At 43.3% G+C, this 24805-nt stretch overlaps 1 protein-coding gene across 1 annotated transcript; it reads right to left on the bottom strand.

The window, feature by feature from the left end:
• On the bottom strand, window positions 1-24805 carry LOC306697243 (ATP-binding cassette sub-family C member 12-like; the record flags this gene model as incomplete). The annotated part of the gene is made up of 30 exons (XM_079161031.1): window positions 1-162; window positions 246-410; window positions 1021-1134; window positions 1732-1810; window positions 1933-2092; window positions 5432-5621; window positions 5846-5935; window positions 6038-6227; window positions 6915-7052; window positions 7222-7448; window positions 7970-8152; window positions 8736-8839; window positions 8974-9066; window positions 9424-9474; window positions 9910-10006; window positions 10304-10438; window positions 10764-10967; window positions 12039-12111; window positions 12715-12839; window positions 13072-13143; window positions 13232-13465; window positions 14003-14110; window positions 14237-14385; window positions 20962-21109; window positions 21438-21611; window positions 23045-23281; window positions 23625-23772; window positions 24029-24175; window positions 24319-24470; window positions 24755-24805. The coding sequence occupies 30 exons, from the start codon at window positions 24803-24805 to the stop codon at window positions 70-72; spliced, it is 4131 nt and encodes a 1376-aa protein (XP_079017157.1). The 3' UTR covers window positions 1-69.

The raw sequence follows: 24805 nt of genomic DNA, 5'->3' as shown, positions 1-24805 counted from the left end.
TGAATGTGTGAATGAATATTATTATGTTCCAGTTTTTAGTGTGTAGTGGGGCCACAGGGCCTCTGTGGTTCAGGTGTTCACAGTGTTAGCCGCAGCGAGGAGTGAGGAGAACAGAGAGTCTGGTCTCTGCTTCAGCACATCTGGATGGTCAAACTCAGCCACCTGCCGGACAAATCCCTTACCGTTAGTCTAGGTTTAGATGCACGTAAACTTTATCTTTATCTTTTTTTTTAAATCTCTCAAACCTCTCCGTTGTCCATGACCAGAATACGATCTGCGTGCATCACAGTGTTGATACGATGGGCGATGGTGAGCATGGTGCAGTCCTGAAAGGCTTCTTTGATGGTGGTCTGGATCAAGGCGTCAGTCTCTGCATCGATGGATGCTGTCGCCTCATCCAAAAGAATGATCTGTTGGAGCAGGGGAAGGACCCAAACGCGGTCACAGATCGCTTCAAGATCAGAATATCAATGAATACAGATGTAAGTAATGAATAAACAAACTCATTCTGCCTGTAGAAAACGACCCCGCGCTTATAAGCAGGACACAGAACACATTAAAAATACAAAATGCAGTTCTTTAAACAGGCAACATGCTACAGAGAGGAAACACTGCTACTTTGGCAGTGATGATAACTGTGTCTTAATTATGCCTCTCGTCCAAGGGGTTTGTTGGAGTTTGATTTATCATAATAGCACCATCAACTATATCTATTTGTTTCAATATATCTAAATGTTTGAAACTCGCATATATGACATCTGCCTATTAAGAACTAGTGTGAATATAGTGTGGTCTGAATAGGTCAACATACATAAAAAAAACATAGGTTTGCCTTCGTACAGTGATCCTGTGTGCAGACAAACTCCATCAGAAGTCTCTACAGCTGTTAAAGCCCACTGACAGCTGATCAGCTAATCAGGACGAAACCATGACAGATATGTGGCGTAGTAATCCAGTGGCTGAAGAAATGGGAAGTGTGTAAATAGCAAGAAATCAGAAGACAGAAATTCATGTACAAACCTTGGAGTTGCGTAGTAGTGCTCTAGCCATACATAGGAGTTGTCTTTCTCCTACAGAGAAGTTTTCTCCATTCTCCAGCACTGTTGCCTGTAGTTTCCCCTCCAGTCTGGAGATCTAAGGAAACAAAACAATACTCGTTGAACCACTTTTACGTCTGCTACTACCACCTCTAAGAGTAACCTATACTGACTATGATCAAATAAGGATGTAAAACCCCCAAAGTTTGTAAAATAGTCAAAGCTACCAACTAAAACATAAAATTGCTACTTACACATTACTGTATCGGCAATAATATTCTAATGATATCATTGTGTAACACTCACAGGGTGCATTTTTCTACTCTGTGTACTTTTACTTTGATACATTAAGTACACAAAGCTCATAACACTTCAGTACTTTAACTCAAGTAAGATCTTACATACAGTGACTTTACTTGTGAGTATTTTCACAGTGTGGTATTGCTACTTTTACTTAAGTAAATGATTGAATACTTCTTCCACCAATGCTACGGTTCATAATACATTTGAAAATAAGGGTTCAATAACACCAATACACCACTAAGACAGCTACTATCTGGTCAGATAACATTTCACTTCAAGATATGCGAGAAGAAATCGCTGCACGCTAGCTAAAAAGATTTAGTCTGGATAACTGATTACACTCTAATGAAACTGTTAATGTACTGTGCTTCATAATGTCCAGTGAACATACTGAGTCCTTCATGTAGGTCTTCTCCAGCGCCGCCCAGATCTCCTCATCATTGAAGTTATTGAAGGGGTCTAAGTTGTACCTGGAAGAAAGGACATGCGCTATCACAGTTGGCGAGCCAGTGACTAACCCACCACAGTGAGAGCAGTGCGTACCTGTGTGTAAACATAAAGAGCTATGGAGTTAGGGGTTAGCTTAGGTTACCTGACCGTTCCAATGAATAGCACAGGATCCTGGGGAATGATAGACAATTTGCTGCGCAGATCCTTCAGACCAATGGCCGTAATGTCCACGCCATCTATCAGGATGGTCCCTGATGCTGGCTCCACCAGCCTGAACAGAGCCACGCCTAGAGAGGACTTCCCTACAGAAACAAAGAACAACAGTAACCCTAATGGTTTACAGAGGCACCTTAGCACCCTACAGCCATGTCTTTACAAGTTAACACTCTAATCCAAGTAATGTTGCAAGGTGTATCGATACTAAAAAGGTACCGCGGTACCCGTACGTTAAAAACTATATGATTTTGCATATTTTTAGTATCGATAGTTCATTAAAATAGCGTGCGATCAGAGCGCACTCACTGTTCCCCCTGTCATGCTGCCTGCACGCATTGACTGCAAGGGGTCGGGGCTGCCCAGCGCTCACACACGCAACAGGCAGCGCTTACTCGCAGCGAGTCATCGCAGGGGAGACATGGCATCAAGTGCAGGAGCTTTTGCAGACCGTCCTCGGCTTGTTGGAAAAAAAGATGCCAGAAGTGAAATCTGGAAGTAATTTGGCTACATTGCAGACAGTGGAGGAAAGCCCACTGACACACAGAGACCCGTCTGCAAAACGTGTTTCAAAGCCACACAGACCAAGAGAGGCAACAGGTCAAACATGGCAAAGCACCTTTCAGACAGACACCCCGAACTTTTCAAAGAGTTCAAAGAACGACAGGTAGTTTTCATTAATATCTTGCTGTAGGCTAATACTAATATTAATGCCATTTGTTAAGTGTTCAAAAAGCTGGGCAGGAACAAGCTGGTAAAAAAAGGAACCATACAGATGTTTTATTTATTACTATTATCGATAAATATACCAGTATCGTATCGTATTTGTGGTATCATATCGTATTTGTGGTATTGTATCGAATTCTGGTATCGTATCGTAAGTATCGGGTATCATGATATTTATGGCAGGTATCGTATCGAAGTTATAATTTTGGTATCGTGACAACCCTAAATCCAAGTAAGTTCTTTCATTTACACATTTAAATCCAAAGATGCTGTTGTAACACTGGGCTATCAACATTTGCATTGTAGAAGATACATTATGACAGTGGTGGGCCATCAGGGCCAGCAAAGCCTTATCTGCTGGCATAAACAGAATAACAAAAATATCGCTATTTTATAATTTAATAATTTTTCATAAATACACTACATGTATTCTAATTATTTTTCCCATTAGCTTATTTTCTCATTGCTCAGCTCCTGTCTTCCTCAGTTGCTCTACTTCCAGCTTGCAGCGCTGCTTCCAGTGCAGCTTGTTTTAAGGAGAGCTTTTATCCAATCAGAATTCACCCCTATTTCTCAGGGTGAGAAAAGAGGCCCGAGGGCCTCTAGGTAGACTTTGCAGTTTAAGTAAATGGGGACGATATTGTTGAGTGTCATAGTCTTCAACCAATCAGATTTTTAGTTTTACATGTTGGGCGTTGAGCGTATGACATTGACATGACATTTTTAGCGTTTTGCTTGGTTAAGCTTTGTTTTTTTAACACTCAATGGCTGGAGGAAGAGGAGAAACGGATTTGGGAGTTACTGGCAACGCCTGTGAAGAAGGACGTTTCCAGAAAAGCTGGACATCGTAAGAAAGGGTCGGCCAACCGCACAGCTAGCAGCCCTGACCCAGCCAGGAAAAGGATTTGTACGAATGGTATTCCTGGCTAACAGTGTCAGAGAAGCGTTGTACATTTTATGGCTGGTGTAGAAGCCAGGTATGGCCTGTGTCATTTATACCTTTTTTGGTCACTTCCGGTACACTTCCGGTAATTGAGTCACATGGTGTTGGGGAAAGAAATATCAGCTGTTCAGTGGTTTAGTTGCAGGATTGGAAGGAGAGGGGGTGAGAGAGGGAGCCTTATTTTTTGTTGACCGCTACTTCACGCTACTTCACGCTATTATCATTGTCTGACTTATGACTGTATGCCAGAATCAACGTTTTTACGTTTCCAAATAAACACTCAAACCACTGGATCCGGGAAATCATTTATAGCCAGCGCGTCCGCAAGTCTAATCTCCCTTACTTAGCCTCTCGGTGACTATCGGAAAGTTGCTTTTAGTCACCTACAGCTGGGAATGTGTTTTATTTGCAACTGAGCATCTTGGTGTTTGGAGCTGTTTGGAGCTACGCTACGCTAACCTGAGGTGGCTAACCAAGTCAGCAACAAGACACCATACCATGACAGGACACTTACAAGCTACGGAGCTTTTGAAAACTTTAGCTGTGACCCGAGTGGATCTACAACTCAACGAACACGTTCTCAGGAGGACCTCTTACTGGAACTGAACCGCACTGATGTACTGTATAAAAGCGTCATTAAACTCTTTGTAAACAAAGAAAGGAGGATGGACTTCGTCTTTAAGTGCACAGCAACTTTGGTAAGTGACGTGCGTTTGTTTTACATCTGCAGTAGCGTTACTACTGTGTTCATTTGTCTATGGTGTCGTTTTTATAATATTGTTAATATTGTTCCCTCTGATGTGAATAATAGTTGGATGGCCCGTGCTCTTTAGTGTGTGGCGGAACACATGTTTTAGCGCCACAGTGTTGCTAGATTGATTTGTCATGCTTTGTTGTCATATAAATATATGTGACTGGTTCTTGTGAGTTTGTTCTTGACATTGTGTTAATTACATTCATTTTGACTATATGCATTGTCTGTTAATGACAAAGCATCCCGTCATGTGCGTATTCATGTATCTGTTTTCTTTTACAAAGCAAGAATTATGGTCTGGAGAAATAGGGATTGTGTGGCTATGCTTTAGCCCTGTTGAATCAGTAAGGACCAGCTAAATACTGCGGAGAGAGTTTTCAGTGTGCGTGCTGCTGTTGGTTTGCCTGCTAAGCTAATCTAGCATAGCCTCCCAGAACACATGCGCCTCAAAAGAGTAATGTTTTTCTTCCGTGGTGGCAGCCTGGGTGGATTTGCCAGGTTGAGCGCAGTGGCTCCTCCGAAAGAACATTATATTTCCCACAATTTAAGCTTCTGCATTTTCCAAATACACTAGTATTATTCAAACGTATTGTTCAGTTCGTAAGCCTCGCACCGAACGGTTTAATGCGAATACGTGTATTGTTACACCCCTAGAAACACATGATAAACCGTAGCTGTGGCGTTATAGTGAGGTTATTAGGAGGGGGTTCAACTGTAGTAGGACAGCACTGAAGGCCAAGATATAAAATGCACGGCCCACCACTGCATTGTGATCAATATAGACTACATGTTTCGTGATTCATTGTAATGCATATATGTTGTTTATTATATGATGTGATGTATTGAATAGGTACATTTGTGTGTATTTAGGACTGTTCAAGATTCAACTCTGACAATTAGTTTCCCTCAATCAATCAATCAATATATTTGAATATGTCTGAAACCAAACTCAACCTGCATGAAAAACAAAGTTATGAGTAAAAACTGCTGGAGTCAAGGTCTTACCAGAACCTGTCCTTCCCACAATGCCCAGCTTCTCTCCAGCTCGGATGGAGAAATCGAGTCCGTTCAGGACAATGGGTGTGTTTTCTCGGTACCTCATCTTATAGTCCTGGAAGGTGATGGTTCCGCTCTTCGGCCAATCCTCTGGGACTTGGGCCTCCTTTATTTGCCTGGGGGCCTCAGACGTACAACCCTGGACACAACAAACAACTACTTTAAGGGAGGGGAAAGGTAATGTGTCAGAGAAAACTGTACTTCAAAGAAGAGAAACCATTAGCTTTAGAAACTGTTGTCCTTCAGTAGTGTAATGGACAGTTTCAAGAAGATTAGTAAAACATGGATGGATTGCTGGTAGTTGTCACGCAGCCTGTGTACATGTGTATCATTTTTCAGAGGCAGAGAAGTTCATAATCTGACCGTGATGTATTCCTGCAGCCGCTCCACCGAGTTGAATCTAGCCTCCACCTCCGTCGCCTCCCTCACTGTATACTGAAGCATGCCTGTTAGCTGGACAACACATCAACATCTTTAAATACACACGTTGCAGTTGCTCTCAATGTCTTTGCAAAAATAAACCAAAGGTTCATTCATTTTCTGTTCCAAACTCACCTGTATGGTGTAGGACAAGGCCAAGCCTTTCAAAGACGGACTGATGAAGTCATTACTGCTGAGGACTACGAACAGAGACACCAACAAGGTCATGGTCGAAGCCATGGAATCCAGGCAGAAGGAGAGCCAACGTGTTCCAGAGTGAAACAATAAATAGTGGTTGGAGTTGATGTCATTCAGTGACTTGAACCTACAACGTGATAAAGGACGTGCAGGTTAGTGAACATACATACTGTACCGCCTCACTCCAATGATCCATAACGCAGGATTTAAAACGCAGACCAGGTTTAGAGACTCTGACTGAAACATCACCTGCTACTTTTGCACTGCATCTAACGATAAAGCAAGGAAACTCTATGAGTGAGTGTCCTTTGCTTATCTCGAGAACTGTTGATTTGATCTACTTCAAGCTTGGCGGGTGTTTTGCTGGGGACCCAAGGGAACGCCGTGTGAAATGTGGTGCGATTTGATCAGTTGGTGACACTGCAACAACAAACTTTATGTTTTGGCGGGAAACTTTGGAGCTGTAAGTGACAAAATTCACTACGTTTTATTTGTTGTTCTGTCAAAGATTTAATGCTATTTTTTCACTTTACTGAAAACCAACAATGACCTCTTAGGGTAACGTAAAATCAGGTTATAATGCATTCTAACAGTTTTTACAATGCGTTACTCTAACTCTCTAATGTATGAGAACTATGGGAATTATAATACACTATGATTTCAAAAATGTGCATCAAAAAAAAGAAAAAATGTTATCAAGATCAATTTTATGCCATTTTAAATTGTGTCCAAATTGCCACCCAGACAAAGCTGCAAACAGCAATATGAGGAGCCACGCAGTAGAGAGTCATGTCAAGGAACTTTGCTATCTTACAGTTGTATGTGTCTGTCTCTTATGTTGTAGGCATGGATGGTGCTGAGGCCCTGCAGGGTAGAGGTGGTGAGAGAGATGCAGGGAGAGCGACTGACGTTCTCCATCCTCTTCATCTGACGGATACTCCTCTGGAAGATACTGCAGATGAATCACAACGGATATATTTAGTATTCCTTTAAAGAACTGTTGGACTGAACCTGCTTTTAAGACGTGCAACAATTTAAATGATTGTGAATTGCTATGATCCTATTTTCCAAAAGTACCCATACAAATCATTGTTTTCATGTTTAAACTGGTATCAACTCACAAGAGAATGAGGCCGAACAAAGCTCCAATGAAAACCACAGCTGCCAGCATCGGGGGGAAGACTGCCGAGATGGTGATAATGGTGAAGGTGACCAGCAGAGTAAACTGCAAAAAAGGGTCCATGTGGAGGGGAAGGACCGTGTCCACCTCCTCCTGATCTTTGGAGAAGCGGTTGAGAATGCGTCCTGTTGGCGTTGTGTCAAAGAAACTCATGGGACTGGAGAAGATCTGAGAAAGGAAAACAAAAGAAAAGTCATCATGAACGTATATTTATAAGGAGTAGTTAATTGCCTTTGTTCATAAAATGACCAAAATGCATGCCCCTTGTTAACCTCCCATCCCTCCTCTCCATCCCATAGTAGCAGAGTGAGGGCAGGGCCAAAGGGCTTGTTTAGTTGAATATGTTAGTCTAGTCTGTCTAGTTGTGTGCAGGTCAGAGAAAGAATCCGTGGCTCCGACCATGGCTATGAAATATATATCCGTCGTGAAGACGTAGACGTATTTATAATTGTGACTTTTTCTCTTGGTCCCTTCTGTCTGTATACCTTGTCCTTAGGTTATATTTTGCTTTATTTTGATATTTCATTATTTCCTGTTCTATTTTGTGTTGCTCACCTGAAACATCAGTCGCAACAGTAAACTATATGGAAAAATCTTAACAGATGTTTTAAACGATCGTATATTCAATTCAGTAAACATGGTTATGTTTGTTGTATATAGATGGCTGGGGGTCAGCCATCCAACAGTACCTTCTTGAACATGGTGTCGTGGAGTTTGGTGGCCGCATTCAAGGTCACCCAAGTGTAGGAGAAGCATTTGATGACGGCAAGTGTCACCATGACGACCACCATCACCCCATAAATAATTTGGTAGAAGTGCAGGTGAGGGTTTTGTGAGACGTCTCCTTGGTTTGAGGTTGTGTTATTGGATGACTTAAAAAAACAGAAAAGATATGATGTTAGTGGAAACTCATGGGAATTCATCAACACATCTTTTTTTGAATATTTTTCATACTATAACAATTGGTGCAGATATGTGGCAATAAATAAATATTGCATCACATGTTTAGCACAGTTTACTACAGTTATACAGTTAAGTTCTATCCGTTCTCTATAAGCACACCACCTCTATCGCTGCCAATATAGACAAAGCCAGTTTGGTTCAGCCGTAAACACAGACACACAGAAGTTATTTGAAGTAAAATTATTTGCAAAGCACATGCAGCAATACCAACATCTGTGCACATCTGACAAACCATGTGAAAAAGGTGTGTGGCTGTTGGATTGTCAGTTTTGGAAAAGGTAAAACAGACACTCTTTGAAGAGAGCTATTCACAACCCTCAGATTTTTTATAAAACATGCCCATTGGAGCATGAATATTGTCTTTCCAGCTGTGAGAAGTCCCACACTTACTGAAAACACATTGAAATGCTACCAGGGGTGTGTGTGTGAGAGAGAGAAGAAAGAAAGACGAAAGAGAGAGAGAAAGAAGAAGGAGAGAGAGATGGTTCTCACCCCGTCACCCTGCCCCAGCCAGAAGCTGAGCCACCAGTTGCTGAAGGCTGTGGATCCGATCATCAGGACGTAGTTCAGGACGGTGAGGAAGCTTACTATGTAGCCTGCAGCACAGTCACATCAAACATCAACCAGGTTGTCCATGTGTGAATTGTGTATTATTGCATATAATTATGACAATGCAAATAATCATGACAATGCATTTGTGTGTGTGTGTGTGTGCTGTCTGTGTTCAAACCTCCAGCTGCCTTGCAGTATTGCTGGTAGACTCTCCAGGACACGGCACCTTGTGTGGTGGACTCCTGACTAACCAGCTGATCATCGACAGGTGCTAAAGAGGAAGAAAAGTGAAAACCATTGTAGAAAGGGGAGCAAAAAAAATTGGAATTTTTTTTTTTTTTAAATTGAAAAATTGAGAGGAAAATGTGAAAAATTAAGAAAGAGATCTTGAGAGAGAAACTGTTCAACCATCCAGCCAGCCCTTCTGGCCACTTAACAAACGCACCCTTTGTCTTTAACGTGTTTTAACGTGTTTTTAACATGTTTTTAACGTGTCTTGAATGTGTCTTTAACGTTCCCACATTAAAATGGAACCAAATGAGTCTGACATCCTTGCAGAGACTGGATGTGTTAGATCTGAACTTCACCGACATCAAGAGTTATTATTTAATACGTTTTCCAGACTCACATCTTTGGTTAGTTGTCATTCCATCGTCCTTTTCATCTGACATGTCAAATGCTGAAAGAGAGCACAGATGTGATAGGGAGATATCAATAAAATATTAACAGTCAGGATTGTGGATTTGTTTTACAAAGCTTTTACAAAGTCCAGTGCCCTTTATATTGTCAACCAATGTCCCTTATACCTCGATGGACCACTGAGTAGCTTTTACCTCCTCCTGGTTATATATTGGCACGAATGGCACTTTGGTCCACAGAGAATTGGACCAAAAGTAAAGCAGAATTTTCTAGAATATCCCCCTGACTGCTTCTGCTCTCTAAATTGCTTTCAGGCAATAATGTGCCACACTCCCAGTGTCTCTTAGTACTAAACTCTATAATAATCTCCAGCCTTGTTTTCGTTAATTATAAAATATTAAGTGATGAATTGCGGTATCCCATATCAACTATTTTGGATGATGACACAAACAAACATGTTTTCTTGATTCCATACCTGGGTTCACTAACCCACTGTCGGTGCTTTCTCTTAGCTCAATGTCCCTCAGCTGGGCAGCGTCTTGGGGAGACGCTTCCTCCTCCTCATTTGGAGTCTGAATGAGAAAGTAAAAACGCAGTGATACTGCTGAGTGTGGACAAGTTGATGACAACTCACTTTCACCCTAAAGTAAATGATGAATCGTTAACTTGTGGCCTAGTACAAGACATGTTTCTGCCTCCTAACCTCTGACACATTTGGTTTACAGCTTACATGTATCGGTTTATTGTCTTTAAGCTAAAAACCCAATAAAGAACCGGTGAAAGGCTTTGCAGCTCGTAAAACATGGAGATAAGACACATAAAAAAGCTATCGTATATAAGAGTTTCGTACTGTAGATTTCCTGTTTTACCTCGGGCTGTTCCATCTGGTAGTTGCTGATGAGCTGAGCATAGCGTGCATTGGCTTTCATTAGGTCCTGGTGGTTTCCAGCCTCCTGCACCTCGCCATCATCCAAAAGCATAATGTCATCACAGAACTCCAGATACTGACAGACACAAGTGAGGACAACCACATCAACAAACCATCTCAGCACTGTGGCCAGAGTTCTACCTAACGCAGTCTAAACAGCACGTCTTTAAATATAGGACACTTGGCAGACGCTCTTATCTTGTGGTTTACAATTCACAATAAAAAAACAACTAATGGCTGCAATCAGAAACCACTTCCTGGTGTTTGATTTACTGTTACTTTGGGGTTTACCACAATAGGATGGATCTTCAAATCATTTTGTATGTGTTTTAAACAAGTATGCAAATCAAATTTAGAAATGTAATTCTTAATATTAGGCATTAATATCAAACGGTGTCTACCTGGAGCTGGTGTGTAATCAGTATGATGGATTTTCCCTGGAGCTCTTTCTTAATGCATTCCTCAAAGATGTGTTTCCCCACATGGGCATCGACAGCAGATAGTGGATCGTCGAGGAGGAAGATGTCCTTATTGGAGTAGACAGCTCTGGCCAGACTGATCCTCTGCTTCTGCCCCCCTGACAGATTCAGCCCTCGCTCTCCGATCTGCCAACAAAACAGCAGAAAGCTGATAAGATCTGCTAAACTCCAACCTAAATAAATAGGTCTGGTATTTAACTTGTAATTATTTAGTTCTGACTCAGACTTGAACATACCATTTATTTACATCATGTAATACTTTGCTTTTTGTAAAATGACTGTACTTTGCACTAGGGCTGCACGATTATGGCCAAAATCATAATCGCGATTATTTTGATCAATATTGAGATCACGATTATTTATCACGATTATTCATTAATGACCAGTTAGCGGACCGGACCGGGTGCTACTGTACGGTGCTATAGAGCGACTGTTGCATCGTGCGCGCGGATCGGGGCGGAACACCGCCGTGTGTGATACAGAGAGCAGGGGAATTGTAAACGCACGACCATGTAGTGACAGACGTGACATGCCGGCGTGTAAATAAATTAAGTACAAGTACTCGTCCTTCAAGCTCCCGTCTCTCTACTCTTCTACTTCTACAGGGTGCGCGCATGACAGCTCTCATCTCGTTCGCCCCCTGGTGGTTGGCTGACTGTTAATTGAGGAAGCGCTTGATTTGATATGTAGCAGAGCACGCATTTTAAACGTCAATATCGCAGACGATCATGCTCATTTAATTGTGACAGCCAAAATCGTGATCGCGATTAAAATTCGATTAATTGTGCAGCCCTACTTTGCACAGTAGATGAATTTTCGGTGAACATCTAGTTTTAGTGTCAGTTTCATGAATGAATTGCTATAGGAGACAGTAAAAGATAACATCATTTGCAGAGTTTGAGGTATATTTATTTTTTATATTTAAATGCTGTACAAAACAATTCGAAATAAAATAATGTCGTTCCTAACAAAAATACAAGATTCAAATGGGCTTTAAAACAGCGAACTGGGTTATTGATTGTACCAACTAATGTTTACCTTATTCCATCTTTTGTTAATGCTAATGTCTGCAAAGGGTTTCCTACCCCTCATCAGAGGGTGTTAGTGTTAAAAGTTCCACTCAGCTTGTAGGAAATCATTCAAAAGCAAAACAAACATTCAGCTCGGGGAGTTTTGAGTACAGCAGAAAGCCCTCACCTCAGATTGATCACCATGTGGGAGGATATCCAGGTCAGCTCTGAGACTGCAGACATCCACAACTCTGTTGTATCTGTGGAGGAAGACAATGAGTTACCTCAATGTCAAGAGCCAGTCACGTATAGTGTATTCAACAGAGCCATTTCAAAGATAAGATTTGAATACTTTCAATTAACTTAACAGTAAAAACAACTTTTGGAATAAAGTGTTTTTATTGCGTCAGTCAGGTCTGCTGCACGTTGACTTTTGCTGCAGTATGTACTTCATACAAGATAATGATTACAGCACAACTATGGGCCTAACCACCGTCATAAATGCCAGCTGAATGATGTGACACAGCAAATTACTTGACACATATGTGGCTGCATGGAGTAGTTTTCTTCTAGATTGTTTCCTATCTTGTCAGATAACAGAGATGACCTCTTGTTTGACTTCCTTGCCAGATGCGAACTGACAGTGATAAAAGGAAATTCTCCATTTATTACATTTGTCTCGTGAGATAACCTCAAAAGAAAAGACCTATCCGTGCCTTGTAATGGTCTGTATAACTGCAACGAGGAACAGTGGTCAAATATTAACGTTACAAATGTTATCCAGTTCACGATACCTCCTTTTGTTTCCATATTCAGAAGCTCTGCGGTTACTTATAATGTTTGTGGGTTAAGTGATTATATACTTGGACTGGTCAAGAGGTTCCCCCATCAGGATGTTTTCTTCAACAGTTCCATGAAATATCCAGGCCTGCTGGGAAACGTAGGCAAACGTCCCATCAGCTGTGAGGGAGCCCTGCTGAAGGTGCATCTAAAATATAAAAGTGAGCAGACCACCATGAGGAAACCTGCTCATTACATGGCATCAGTTAGATCTGGTTTATCGAAATGTAAATAAGGAGCATCATTTTTACATAACTGTAACAGAGTGGTAATAAAATAGTGAAAATCAACGGACGATAAAAATGTCAAACATTATGTCAGGAACTTGCAGTGATTATAAGAGAGAATACATAACAAAAAAGACAAAAGGAGGAGCCAACCTGTTCCAAAATGCTGGAAATCAGTGACGTCTTTCCACTCCCCACATTTCCACAGATTCCAAGCAGGTTGCCCTTCAGGAGATAACACAGAGAGAGTTTAGGTTTATCCTTTATCCTTTTCTAGATCACCTTATTTATTCTCACCAGTTGTAAAACACACCTTAGGCAGTGTGAAGGAGATGTTTCTCAGGGTTGGCAACGTTTCAGACTTCCCATTCTGGCTCGTCTCCTCCATTTTGTGTCCCTTCTCCCCATTAACTGAAATGATGGGTGGAGAGTCTGGCTGGTTGGCTGGTTTGTTCCAGGAAAGTGAAGCATTTTTCATCACTACAGCTGAATCACTGTCTGTTCTCTGGATCAGGTAGGGCTCTGGATTCTGGATCAGCAATATTTTCTGAAATAGCCGAACATTACATTTATAAGCTTTTTCTTTAACTGTAAAGATGAGATTCTAAGTGTGAACTTGTTCCACAACAGCAACAGACACAATGAAAGCTGGCTATGAAGTTGTAGCAAAGAAGATAGCTCCAATAACAATGAAAATGGAAAAACAATGACGTAATAATACAAATTTTCATATTTTAGAGATTAAAGGCAGAGATTAAAAGATTAAAAGTGTGAAGCTAAGAAAATGACAACAGAAGCAATAAAGCCAAGTTTGCACTGCAGGTTGGTGTACATGTTAAAACTCCATACAAGCTATTATTTATGTTTAAAATTAATAAAGTAAAATATAAGAACCATATCGTTAGTCTGCAGATTATGAGCTTTGGTGGGGGAGGCCATATTTACAAATCATTATCTATCATCAGAAGGCACAACATTGGAGTTGGTATGGCTGTATGACATCACAACAAGATGACTTTATGTAAGATCAGAGTAATAATGAATACCGTGTCCAGCTGAGCAGGACAAAAAGAGAGGAGTTTACCTTCAGTCGCTTTAGTGAAACAGCAGCCTCAGCCAGGACCTTCGCAGACATGGGCATAAGTCCCAAGCAGAACCTCAAGGAGTTAAAGATGGCGATGGTGGTGAAGGCCTGTTCAAAAAAGAATGACGCTCAAACTATACAACACTAACTCTTTTTTTTCAGTACACCTCAACCATGTAAATCACACAGTGGGTATGATGGCAAGGGTTGTACTGCATGTGCTGCAGTACTCACATCAGTTGTGTTGAGCTTCAAGCTCAACGAAGTGTGTACAATGAAGGTGAGAATGGTGGCCAGGGTGGGGATGATGCCGGTGATGCTGGTATTGGCGTTCTGGACGTAACTGACCTTCCGCAGTTCTTTCTTCTCATTTTTCCGGTAGCCTAAGAGAGACAGCATCACTTGTTTGGGGAACAGTTTCAGTTCTATTTCATCCTTACTGACCACCAGAGGCAGTGCTTAACACTGGATATCTGTCTCGCGCCTGCGCAGGTCGAGTATTTAGATCAACAAAGTCATCTGTGACCTCGGATGATCCCCGTCATCTATAAGTTCCGGTGTCATCTTGAGTTCAGTCCTTTTTCATCTTCTCGCTACGTAGGCTAGCTACCATGGTAGCATAAGCTTAAACAAAGATGTGTCTACGAGTATGAGCTGGAAAATGTTTCGGGCGAGAGGGAAGTCTGGGTCAGAGCGTAGAATACGCTGTCGGCCCGCCCTTCACAGTTACAGCTATCACAGTTAGAAGTTAGAAGTCCTCGCTCAGGCTAACTTGATGAGATGCTAGTTCGACTAGATCGACATTAGCATTGTGTCTACTGATTTTGTAACATTACGGCTATCACAGTTAGCAGAGTGTTCCCGCTCAGGCAAACTTGGTGAGAGACTAGTTCGACTAGATCAGGGGTCGTCAACCTTTACTATCCAAAGAGCCATTTTGCCCTATTTTCCACCAAATAAAATTCGTCTGGAGCCGCAAAAGCTATTTGATATCACAGTTTATAAAGTTTTATATATAGTTATATTATATATACAAAAACTATAGTTTGTTGTATTTATGAAATTATAGAACAAGAATAAAGACACTTGTTGACATTGTATTGCTATTTTACGTGTTCTAACAATATCAAACTCTCATGAAGAGGAGAGTTTGCTGCAGCAGTTGAGGAATCGGCTCTTTTTCGCTCATCTCCAGCGTGACACTTTCCAGCAAATGCTGTGTGCTTGTTCTGGAAGCGTCTTTCAACATTACATTTTTTGTTGTTTGCAAATTTCTCGCCACATATCAAGCATACAGGTAAGCCAGCATCGTTCGCAGTGAAAGCAAATTAATACGTCCACGCAGAATTAAACTCTCTATTTTCCTCTGTGACTTTTCTGTTTTTGGATTTATCCATCGATAGTTTACCGAGGGCGGGGGTCTGCATATCATGATCAGCCAGGTGCAGGGAAAGGCGATTTACGTCGTAAGATGCAAGTGGCGGATTGCGAAGCGCGGTCATATTTGAATATATTACCATTTTGCTCGAAAGAGTTCGAATCCAGGTTGATGCGATCTTTCCATAAATATATTTTCTTCAATGTATTTCTTCATACGTGGCTGTGATGTAGTGCTCACTTATACAATCGTAATCCCCGGAATATATATGAGATGTGGCTTTTAGATCTCCAGCAATATGTTTGTGAATGTGTGACGAATCTGGCAACACAGGCAGAAAACAGCTGCTGCTGTTACGCGAACACAACACACGCACGGAAGGGAAACCAGTAGGTTTGAAAACCAGTAGGGACGTAACACCAGCACCCACTGCATGCCCAGTGTAAGTGAATAGTCACGTGATATTCGTTTTCAGGCGTTTAAGTCTGGACGGAGATCATCTCGAAAACAATGCTTAAACGCTGTGTGGACAGAAGACTCAGGGAGCCGCAACAGAGGGGCCGAAGAGCCCCGGGTTGCCCACCCCTGGACTAGATCGACATTAGCATTGTGTCTACTGATTTTGTAACATTACGGCTATTACAGTGAGCAGAGTGTTCCCGCTCAGGCTAACTTGGTGAGATGCTAGCTAGACAAAGCTGGTACTGGGACTGTGTCCATTAACTTTGTAACCTTACGGCTGTCATAGCTAACAGAGCGTCCTCGCTCAGGCTAACTCAGTGAGAAGCTAGCTAGACAAAGCTGAGACTGGGATTGTGTCCGTCGACTTTGTAGCATTACGACTATCACAGTTAGCAGAGTGTCCTCGCTCAGGCTAACTTGGTGAGATGCTAGTTATACTAAATCAACATTGATGTTGTATCTGTTGATGCTTTTTACGCATTACAGCTGTTGCAGTTGGCAGTGTCCTCACTAGGACAGTCGCTGCAGATATTGGTGTCCCACCAGTTAGCTTGAGCGAGAGCACTCTGCCACTGTGGAAACAGGCCAAAAAATAAACAGTCCTTACAGTGAGAGGGGGGCGAGGACACTCTTCACTAGGATATGTGCTGCAGATATTGGTGACCCACCAGTTAGCCTGAGCGAGAGCACTCTGCCGCTGTGGAAAAAACAGTCCTTACAGTGAGAGGGGAGTGAGGCCACTCTCTTCACTAGGACAGTCGCTGTAACTAGTGGTGTCCCACCAGTTAGCCTGAGCGAGGACACTCAGCTGACGGTGATAGCCGTAATGTTACAAAATCAACGGACACAATCCCAGTATTAACTTAGTCTAGTTTGTGTCCCACCAGGTTAGCCTGAGTGAAGAGAGTGGCCTCACTCCCCTCTCACTGCTAGGCTGGCCGAATTGGAACACCTGATGCGTGAGGTCTACCTCCCCCTGTCAGGGCAGCTGAATCCAGCCCAACCTACCCTGATCATTTGTATGGCGCTGGCACGCCTGCAGTGGGATACACAGCAGCCGGAACTTCTGCCTGCGAGTGCCTTCTTCAGGCGCCTTCCCGCCCTCACCACCTTTTCTGTTCCTCCCTCCGAGGAATATCTGAGAGAGTTACATGCATGCTGGAGACACCAGGGCTCTCTCCCACCTTACATCAGATGACTGAACCCTGACGGCCATGCAGGAGCTGGCAAAATTTGGCCTTGCACGAATGCCAGCCATTTAGCCGACTACTGCGTCCCTCAGAGTTCCCCTGAGGAAAATCTGAGGCCCGATGCCAGGTGCCCTCGACCCCAACGTCAGGTCAAAGATGGCCTGCTATCCAGGGCTTATGACACAGCAGTGCTGTGGACCGTATCGGCAACTCCCTCTCCCACCTCATGCTTGCCCTCGCAGCTTCTCCGCAGCAGGCTACTTTCGACGCTTCCGCCTCCAGCCTCAGTGATGCTTCATTGCAGGAGTTTGCGCTCATGTCGAGGGAACTTGGACGTAGGGACTAACCCCCCAAAGCCTCCAGAGGCAGGGGGGCCAGGAGACGATGTCTCCGGGCTGGCTGTTGGTTTTTTTCTCCCAGATTCCCAAGGGAGAGTGGTTCACGTCTGTCGATGCCTATTCCCATGTTCCCATGGTGCATCACCACGGGCAGTTTCTTCGTTTTCGCCTTTTAAGGCCGCCATTTTCAGTCCAGGGTGCTTCCATTCGGACTCTCCCTTCTCCCCACGGGCGTTCACAAGGTGTGTTACTGCTGTCCTTTCCCCCTGCAATCACAGGGCATGAAAATACTGCCGTACTTAGACGACTGGCTGACCTGTGCGCCCTCCCGGCTTCAGGCACCACAGGACACTGCTCACCTTCTCTCACGTGGCCCGGTGGGGTCTCAAGGTGAACATGGAGAGGAGCTACCTGAGCCCTTCTCAGAGTATAACCTTCATTAGTGTGGCCCTATGAGGGTCTGTCTGTTGCCCCAGCCTGGGGACAACATCCCCCACAACCTCTCCCCCTTCTGAGAGGGCAGACGGTTGCCCTACATCCTTTTCTCCGCCTATTGGGTAAACTGACAGCTGCCTCAACTGTCGTTCCCTTGGGATTGCGGATGGCTGAACAGCCTTCACTTGGATGCCAAGTGGCACAGACAGGGCAATAATAGTATCAAAACAGTGCCTACTCACTCTATCCCCATGGAGGGAGATTGCATATCTGGCAAACTGTCCCCATGGGCTCTGTTCCATTCCGCCGGGCGATACCTGCCTCTCAAGGCGGGGTGCAGTGTGACAGAACAGGACTGCTTGGGGGCAGTTGTCTGCTCAAAGACCGCAGGGGCAGGTCAATGTTCTAGAGCCAGTGCTCAAACCTCCTGCCATATTGAAGGGAAAGCATGTGTTTGTCCGGTTGGACAACACCTCTGCTGTATTTTCACATAAACCATCAATGGGGCACCAGATCTGCAGATGTTGCTACGGGGATCACCGTGCCCTTCTGACTTGGGCGGTCCCTCACCTGACCAGCCTTCGGGCAATGTACCCACCAGGAGAACAGAACCAGGTTGTGGTTTTGCTGTTCCGTCACAAGCCTCCACCGGGAGAGTGGCAGCTGCATCCAGACGTAATGTCGACCCACTGCCCCCACTGGTTCTCCCTGACGGAGAGGGCCAGTCCTCTGGGTCAAGATGCCCTGGCTCACACGTGGCCAGAGGATTTTTCTTTATGCCTTTCCACCATTCCCTCTGATCTTGACAACGCTTCTCAGAGTTCTTCCACGACAGGAGGGACCTCCTGTCACAACTAGGAGGTCAGATTTAGTAACCCAATCCCTGCCGCCTTCAACTATGGGTCTGGCCCGATCGGATGCTGAGTGGCTGCATGGAACTAGTCAGGCTGACTATTCTGAATGCCAGGGAGCGATCTACCTATCTGCAGTACGAAAACCGGTGGAAGCTGTTCTCTGACTGATGTGCGGCTCAGAACAAGGTCCCGGTACAGTGCCCCGTGCCTGCTGTACTGTGTCTCTACAGTCCCTCCTAGATAAGGGCCGGTCTCCCTCTACCCTTGGCGTATACGTGGCCGCTATTTCGGGGCAGCATACTAAGGTCGACAATGACAAAGGAGAGAGCCACAGACTGGCGTCCTTCTTCCTAAAAAGGGGCTCTGCGATTGTGTCCCCCGAGCGCCCCAAAGGCCCCTGCATGGGACCTACCCTTGGTACTAGATACCCTATGCTTGTCTCCTTTTGAACCCCTGGCACAGGCGGAGCCGAGATGGCTATCGGCCAAAACATTTTTTCTCCTTGCCGTCACTTCAGCTCAACATGGGGACAAGCTGCATGCCCTGTCGGTGAGAGAATCATGTCAGAGGGCTTGGGTGTCACTTTGTGGCCTAATGCAGCGTTTCTCCCAAGGGTGTTGACACGCTGACATATCAACCAGCCTATCCAGCTCACGCAGTTTCACCCTCCCATCAGGAGAGGAGAGGTCAAGGCTGCTGTGCCCAGTGCGGGCCCCCAGAGCTTATGTGGAAGCCACCGCCTGTATACGGCGGTCAGAGCAGCTTTCTCAGTTATGGTGAGCCTAAGAAGGGCTGTGCTCTTTCTAAAAAAAAGCAAAACAGCACCTATCCCACTGGATAGTGGAGGCCATTGCCTATACAGACAAGGCGAGCGACCGCGCTCGGCCATCCGGGGAGAAGGGCCACTCTACCAAAAGTGTCTCCACGTCAGGGGCAACACAGAGGTGTGCCTGTGGAGGATATATGTGCTGCGGCCTCATGGGCATCACCGAGCACATTCACCAAACACTACAGAGTTAATATTGCCACCCTTCACCCACTGGGGAGGGTTCTTTGGCCAATTTCCTCTGCCAGAGCTATACGAGGTAGTTACTGTGATTCCTCGTGACTCTGTTGTTATAAGACATCCAGTGTTAAGCACTGCCTCTGGCGGTCAGTAAGGATGAAATAGAACAAAAGTTACGAATGTAACTACGGTTCTATAAATCCTGGATGACCGCCAGAGTTCTTGGTCACTCGGAATCCCGTGAACTCGCGAGACGATTCCGTAGGACTGAACTCAGGATGACACCGGAACTTATAGACGACGGGGTTCATCCGAGGTCACAGGTGGCTTTGTTTATATAAATACTCGACCGGCGCAGACGCGAGACAGAAGATATCCAGTGCTAAGCACTGCCTCTGGCGGTCATCCAGGATTCATAGAACCGTAGTTACATTTGTAACATTCGTTTTTACTCTACTTCTATTAGCTGACACCAAAAGAGCATGGACTGGTGGAGGCAAGAACACATGGGAGCTCAACCCTAGATTCCTGTTTTGCATAAATAGGCAGCTCGTTCTATATAAGTTGAAGGTGGAGAGTATGCGGCAGCCTTATTTCAGCCTGTAGTGCCTCTGGCAGCATGGCTATGTGATTTATTATCAAAAACTAATACAAAACAAGATCCAGATTGCTGTAAAAGGTGCACACAATTTCCCTTGAACTTTGCTGTTTTGCTCAATGGAATGTGCACGTGACTTTCAAGATTGGGTTTGTGTTCATACAAAGGGACTGTATAAATGATAAACACGATGTTTGTTCTTCAAGAAATATCTGTTTAGTTGGTTTCCTGTTTTATTTAGAATGTCCCTGTCTCTTGTGTCCTGTGTTCACTTCACTACCTACATTTGTATGTTTTCCCGCCTGTGTGATTGTCTCCCTGATTGAATCCTCCTGTGTCTAATCATCTGCACCTCCAAAGTGTCTCAGTGTCGGTTCGTCTGTTGTGCTACCTGCTCTGCTCTCTGTTTTGATCGACAATGATTCCTGGGATGATCCCTGCTCTTCTCTGCTGTGTTCCCTGCCGTGTTGCCTGTTAAGTAGTTTCGCTTTCTTGGACTTTTTGTGACACATTTTTTGACTCCCCAGCTCTGCAAGTTTAGTTTCAAACATTTTCTTAACAATTAAAGTCACCATTATTCATCCCTCTGTTTCCCCGTGTCTCTTTGTGTTTGGGTCAATCCCCTGCTACCATTTCTGCCTTTAACCCTGACAAGAAACCATGTTTGACGGAATGACAAAGTCTGTCTAACTTCATACCTGTGATCTTATTTTCAAAGGAATCTTCCCAGGCGTACATTTTGATGAGCTTGATACTGTTGAGAATCTCATTCATTGTGCGAACACGGCTGTCTGTTATCAATATGGTTTTCCATTTGAATTTGTTGATGAGATTGGCCAGGCCAAACTGAAAGCAGAAAAAACAATATTAATCTTTATTTTGTGGGACGTAAAGTACCCCACAACAGTGTCAATTGAAAACAAGCCGCAAAGAGGAAAATAAAAATATGTTAGTGTTGTCCAAGTTGAAGGTTGAATTAGTTAGAATTAATTAATTGGAAAGCTTTAATTGTTTGCCAACTACTAGATAATTAAAATGCATTTCTGTTTATAACCTTTGATTATTGCAGTACCTCTTTTTAGCTCTGATTGTGATGTCGCTCGATTAAATCTGAATCCATTTATTTTACACTGCTCATGAAAATAGATCTACTAACTGTTTCTAACATACAGACCTGTACTGGGATGAAGATGAGGTAGGTGCAGACTCCAGTCAGTGCGGTGTAGCCCAGAATGTAGCAGGCATAGACAATACACACAATAAAGAGCACTGGGGTGGACAGCACAAAGCTCCCAAACAATACTGCTTCGAATAATTTGTGGCCATCGTTGGTCAAAACACCAATCATCTGGATGGGAGAGAAGGAGAGAGAGACTGTAAAATAAATTTGCCAAGAATGCTTTGCCAAGGCAAGTTGCTTGAACTAATGGCGAGAACAAGTGAATTCCACAGGATGTTTATGACAAAGAAGTGTGGCCTTGTAAAACAGGATCAAAAACAAAGTTGTGCAGGAAACAAGAACAAATAGCCACAAGGGGCCATTCTAGGTTCCAGGGGACTGGGTACTTGACTTCACAAAGTTGAGCTAAGTCAATTAAACTGGTTTATTCTTGTTTAAAGACAAAGTGAAACCAATCACCCACTTTCATCAAGATCATGTATGCAGCCTTTCAGAAATGCACACTCAAAGTCCCACCAGTCATATTTTTTTTTTTACATTTGACCATGTTTCAACAGCTTAATCAAAAATATCCAGCAAGTTTGTTGTTTTGACAAACTGTCATTGATTCATGGCCAAATTTGCCCCATGCATATGTTAAGAACTAGACCGACCCTTATTAATGAGTGATTTTGAAATAGTTTCACACACTTGGTTTAACATTGTCATGAAACATATCCTGTGAGTTTTGTATTGATTGGACAAAAAGTTTCTGATTTAAAGACCGATTTGGCTTGTGCCACACTCATCTATTGTATTTGAATCGCCACCTAGTGGTTGATTCGACTGAAACTTTCAGGGTATGTTTCAGCTACTCTTGTAGACACACCCTGCAAGATGATTGGCTAAACAATTGTTGAGTTGGGTATATTAATGTGGTGAGGCAGGCCCCCTTGAAGTTTATTGGTCAATATCTTGAAAACGTTATAATATATCAACAAGGTTTTGATCATTTTGTTTAGCTTGGTCCAATAAGTATCCACATACAATTTGGTAGCAATTAGATCTACATTTAAGGAGGAGATGACAAATGGAGAAAAATGTAGTGGGCGAACTGATATGTGTCAAATTCCAAGTCAATCCAACTTGGTGGCAAAAGTTTGTGGCCTTTCTAAAATGTTTTGTGTGTTGGCACATTACAGCACCACCATGTGGCCAATTGAATTTCTTGCAAAGCACATGCACATCATGTCCAGTTATTGGGCGAAGTTTCTATTTCTTGCTATTTCCAGCTCACAGGGAATCTTTTCGGAGCTAGAACCCTAAAAATGCAATGATATCTATTACTAAAATGTTTGATACAAAAAATATATATACTGTATATATATTCAAGAAGAGCATTATGCAGTTGTCCCCTGTTACTCAAATGTGCACTTGTTGTATGTCTACATTAAAAATACATATTAAAAAAACTTTTTGTCAGTTTACAACTCCACAAATCTAAATATATTTTCTTGACACTACTTTCTACAGTTCACCAAGAGTAAGAAGATCTCTCAAACGATGGGAAAAGCGATTTTGGTGTACGAGATCACTTTCCTAGAGAAGAGCAGGCACCCTACCTCTCCCGTTGAAATGCCGCTGTGCACCCGCAGAGAGATGACTTTCTGAAAGGCCACTGAAGAGAAGGCTCCCTTCAGTCTGACTGCAGTGCGCAGGTTCAACGCCCACAACAAGGATATCAGGAAGGCTTTGGAGAACTCAGTGGCGAACAAAGCGAAGGACAGACCAACACCGTAGAATACTGTGGACTTCTCTGGGTGCTCATTATATTTCAGGATCTCATAGACCAGAACAGCCTGACAGGACAGAGAAGTTTGTAACACACAAAAGAGCATAACATATTAAACAACCTTTACATTTGTGTCATAAAACCTTTGTGCCGTCACCCATAAAGCCTTTAATTGTATTTCTTGACCATTATTCTGCATAATGAGAACTTTGACTTTTCATTCTTTAAGTAAATGTAGCTGATTATATCTGCATATTTTAACTAAGTAAAGTTTTGAATGCAGTTCTTTTAATTGTAGTGGAGTATTTTACAGTGGTATACTTCAGTGGAAAAACTTCAGAAAAGACTCCTGGATAAGGTATCCAATAGAGGAAGCACTGGTACTGATATTCAGCTTCAAATGTAATTACCGGGCCCAGAAACACTGCCACCATGACAAGGACACCAACAGCGACAGAGAGAATCAGCCTGGTTCTTTGAAAGCGAAGGATTACTCGGACCAGAGAAGCCTTCTCCAGGCCCACCTTTGCCACCTCTTCCTCCCAAAGTCTGTGGAGTCTGTGCACAAAACACAAAATTAGCCTTATTCAAGTAAAACAGTGACACACACACACACACACGTTACCTCATAATTAATCATTTCCTAGCATTTTCATGAGTCATTTTCCAGATACGAATTTTAGCAGCTGTGGCTTGCCATGTGTCATGTCCATAAATACCTATAAATCTATAAATATCGTGTCCTGTATTTCATTGCATCAAATGACATGTAGAGAAATGTGGGGGAGCCCATGAATCAACAAGAGTGTCAAACCTTTCTCCGCTGGTGTCGGCTACATCCAAAGGAGACAGGTTGAGAGAGCTCATGTCCAGCTTATTCTTGAACAAGGCCCACATCATGGGGGTCATCCAAACAAAGGTTGCAAAGGACAAGAAACCTGCATTGTCCAGAGGGTGAGACCTAGACATGGAAACATCACCCAATATGCAATGAGGGCCGGTACAGTACAGTACCTGTCTGCTAACATTTTACCTTACATTTATTTATCAAATGAAATATAACAGCATCAAAACAAGACAAATGATGTCATCGATGACACTAACTGAGATGAGGACCAGCGGAAGGGTTTGAGGGTCTGAAGGCTCTGGCTGTATTTTCCAAACAGGGTAGGGTAGGATCTTTCTCTGTTGTCCAAATCAGTATGTTCTGAACTGGAGGCCACAGATCCAGTTCTCCGTTGGAAAACATCTTCCTGCTGAAGAGTCATAAACACATAGAGAAAGAGAGAGAATCAGACAGAAAGACAGAGTGGACAGAGTAAGAGACAGAGATGGTGAGGAGAAGGAGAGCGAGAGAGACAGAGAGAGAGAGACTTTTTTCAATAACTAAAGAGTCTCAAAAAGTGGATCAAACAAGTTTGCATCAAAAACACAGGATGCAGGAGAAACAATAGAAGAGGAAAAGATCTCAGGCAGTGAAAGCCACATGTGAAGAGGCCGGGAGCGTACTGGTGGAAGCTGTTGTTTGTTCTAAACTTACAAAAGAGACTCCTCGACTGTTGTTCCTCTCCAGAGAAAAGTCTTTCTTCAT

The sequence above is a fragment of the Pholis gunnellus genome (genome assembly GCF_910591455.1).
Source record: "Pholis gunnellus genome assembly, chromosome: 1".
NCBI lineage: Eukaryota > Metazoa > Chordata > Actinopteri > Perciformes > Pholidae > Pholis > Pholis gunnellus.
Note: the sequence above shows the minus strand (reverse complement) of the source record. Positions and strands in the feature narration are given on the sequence as shown.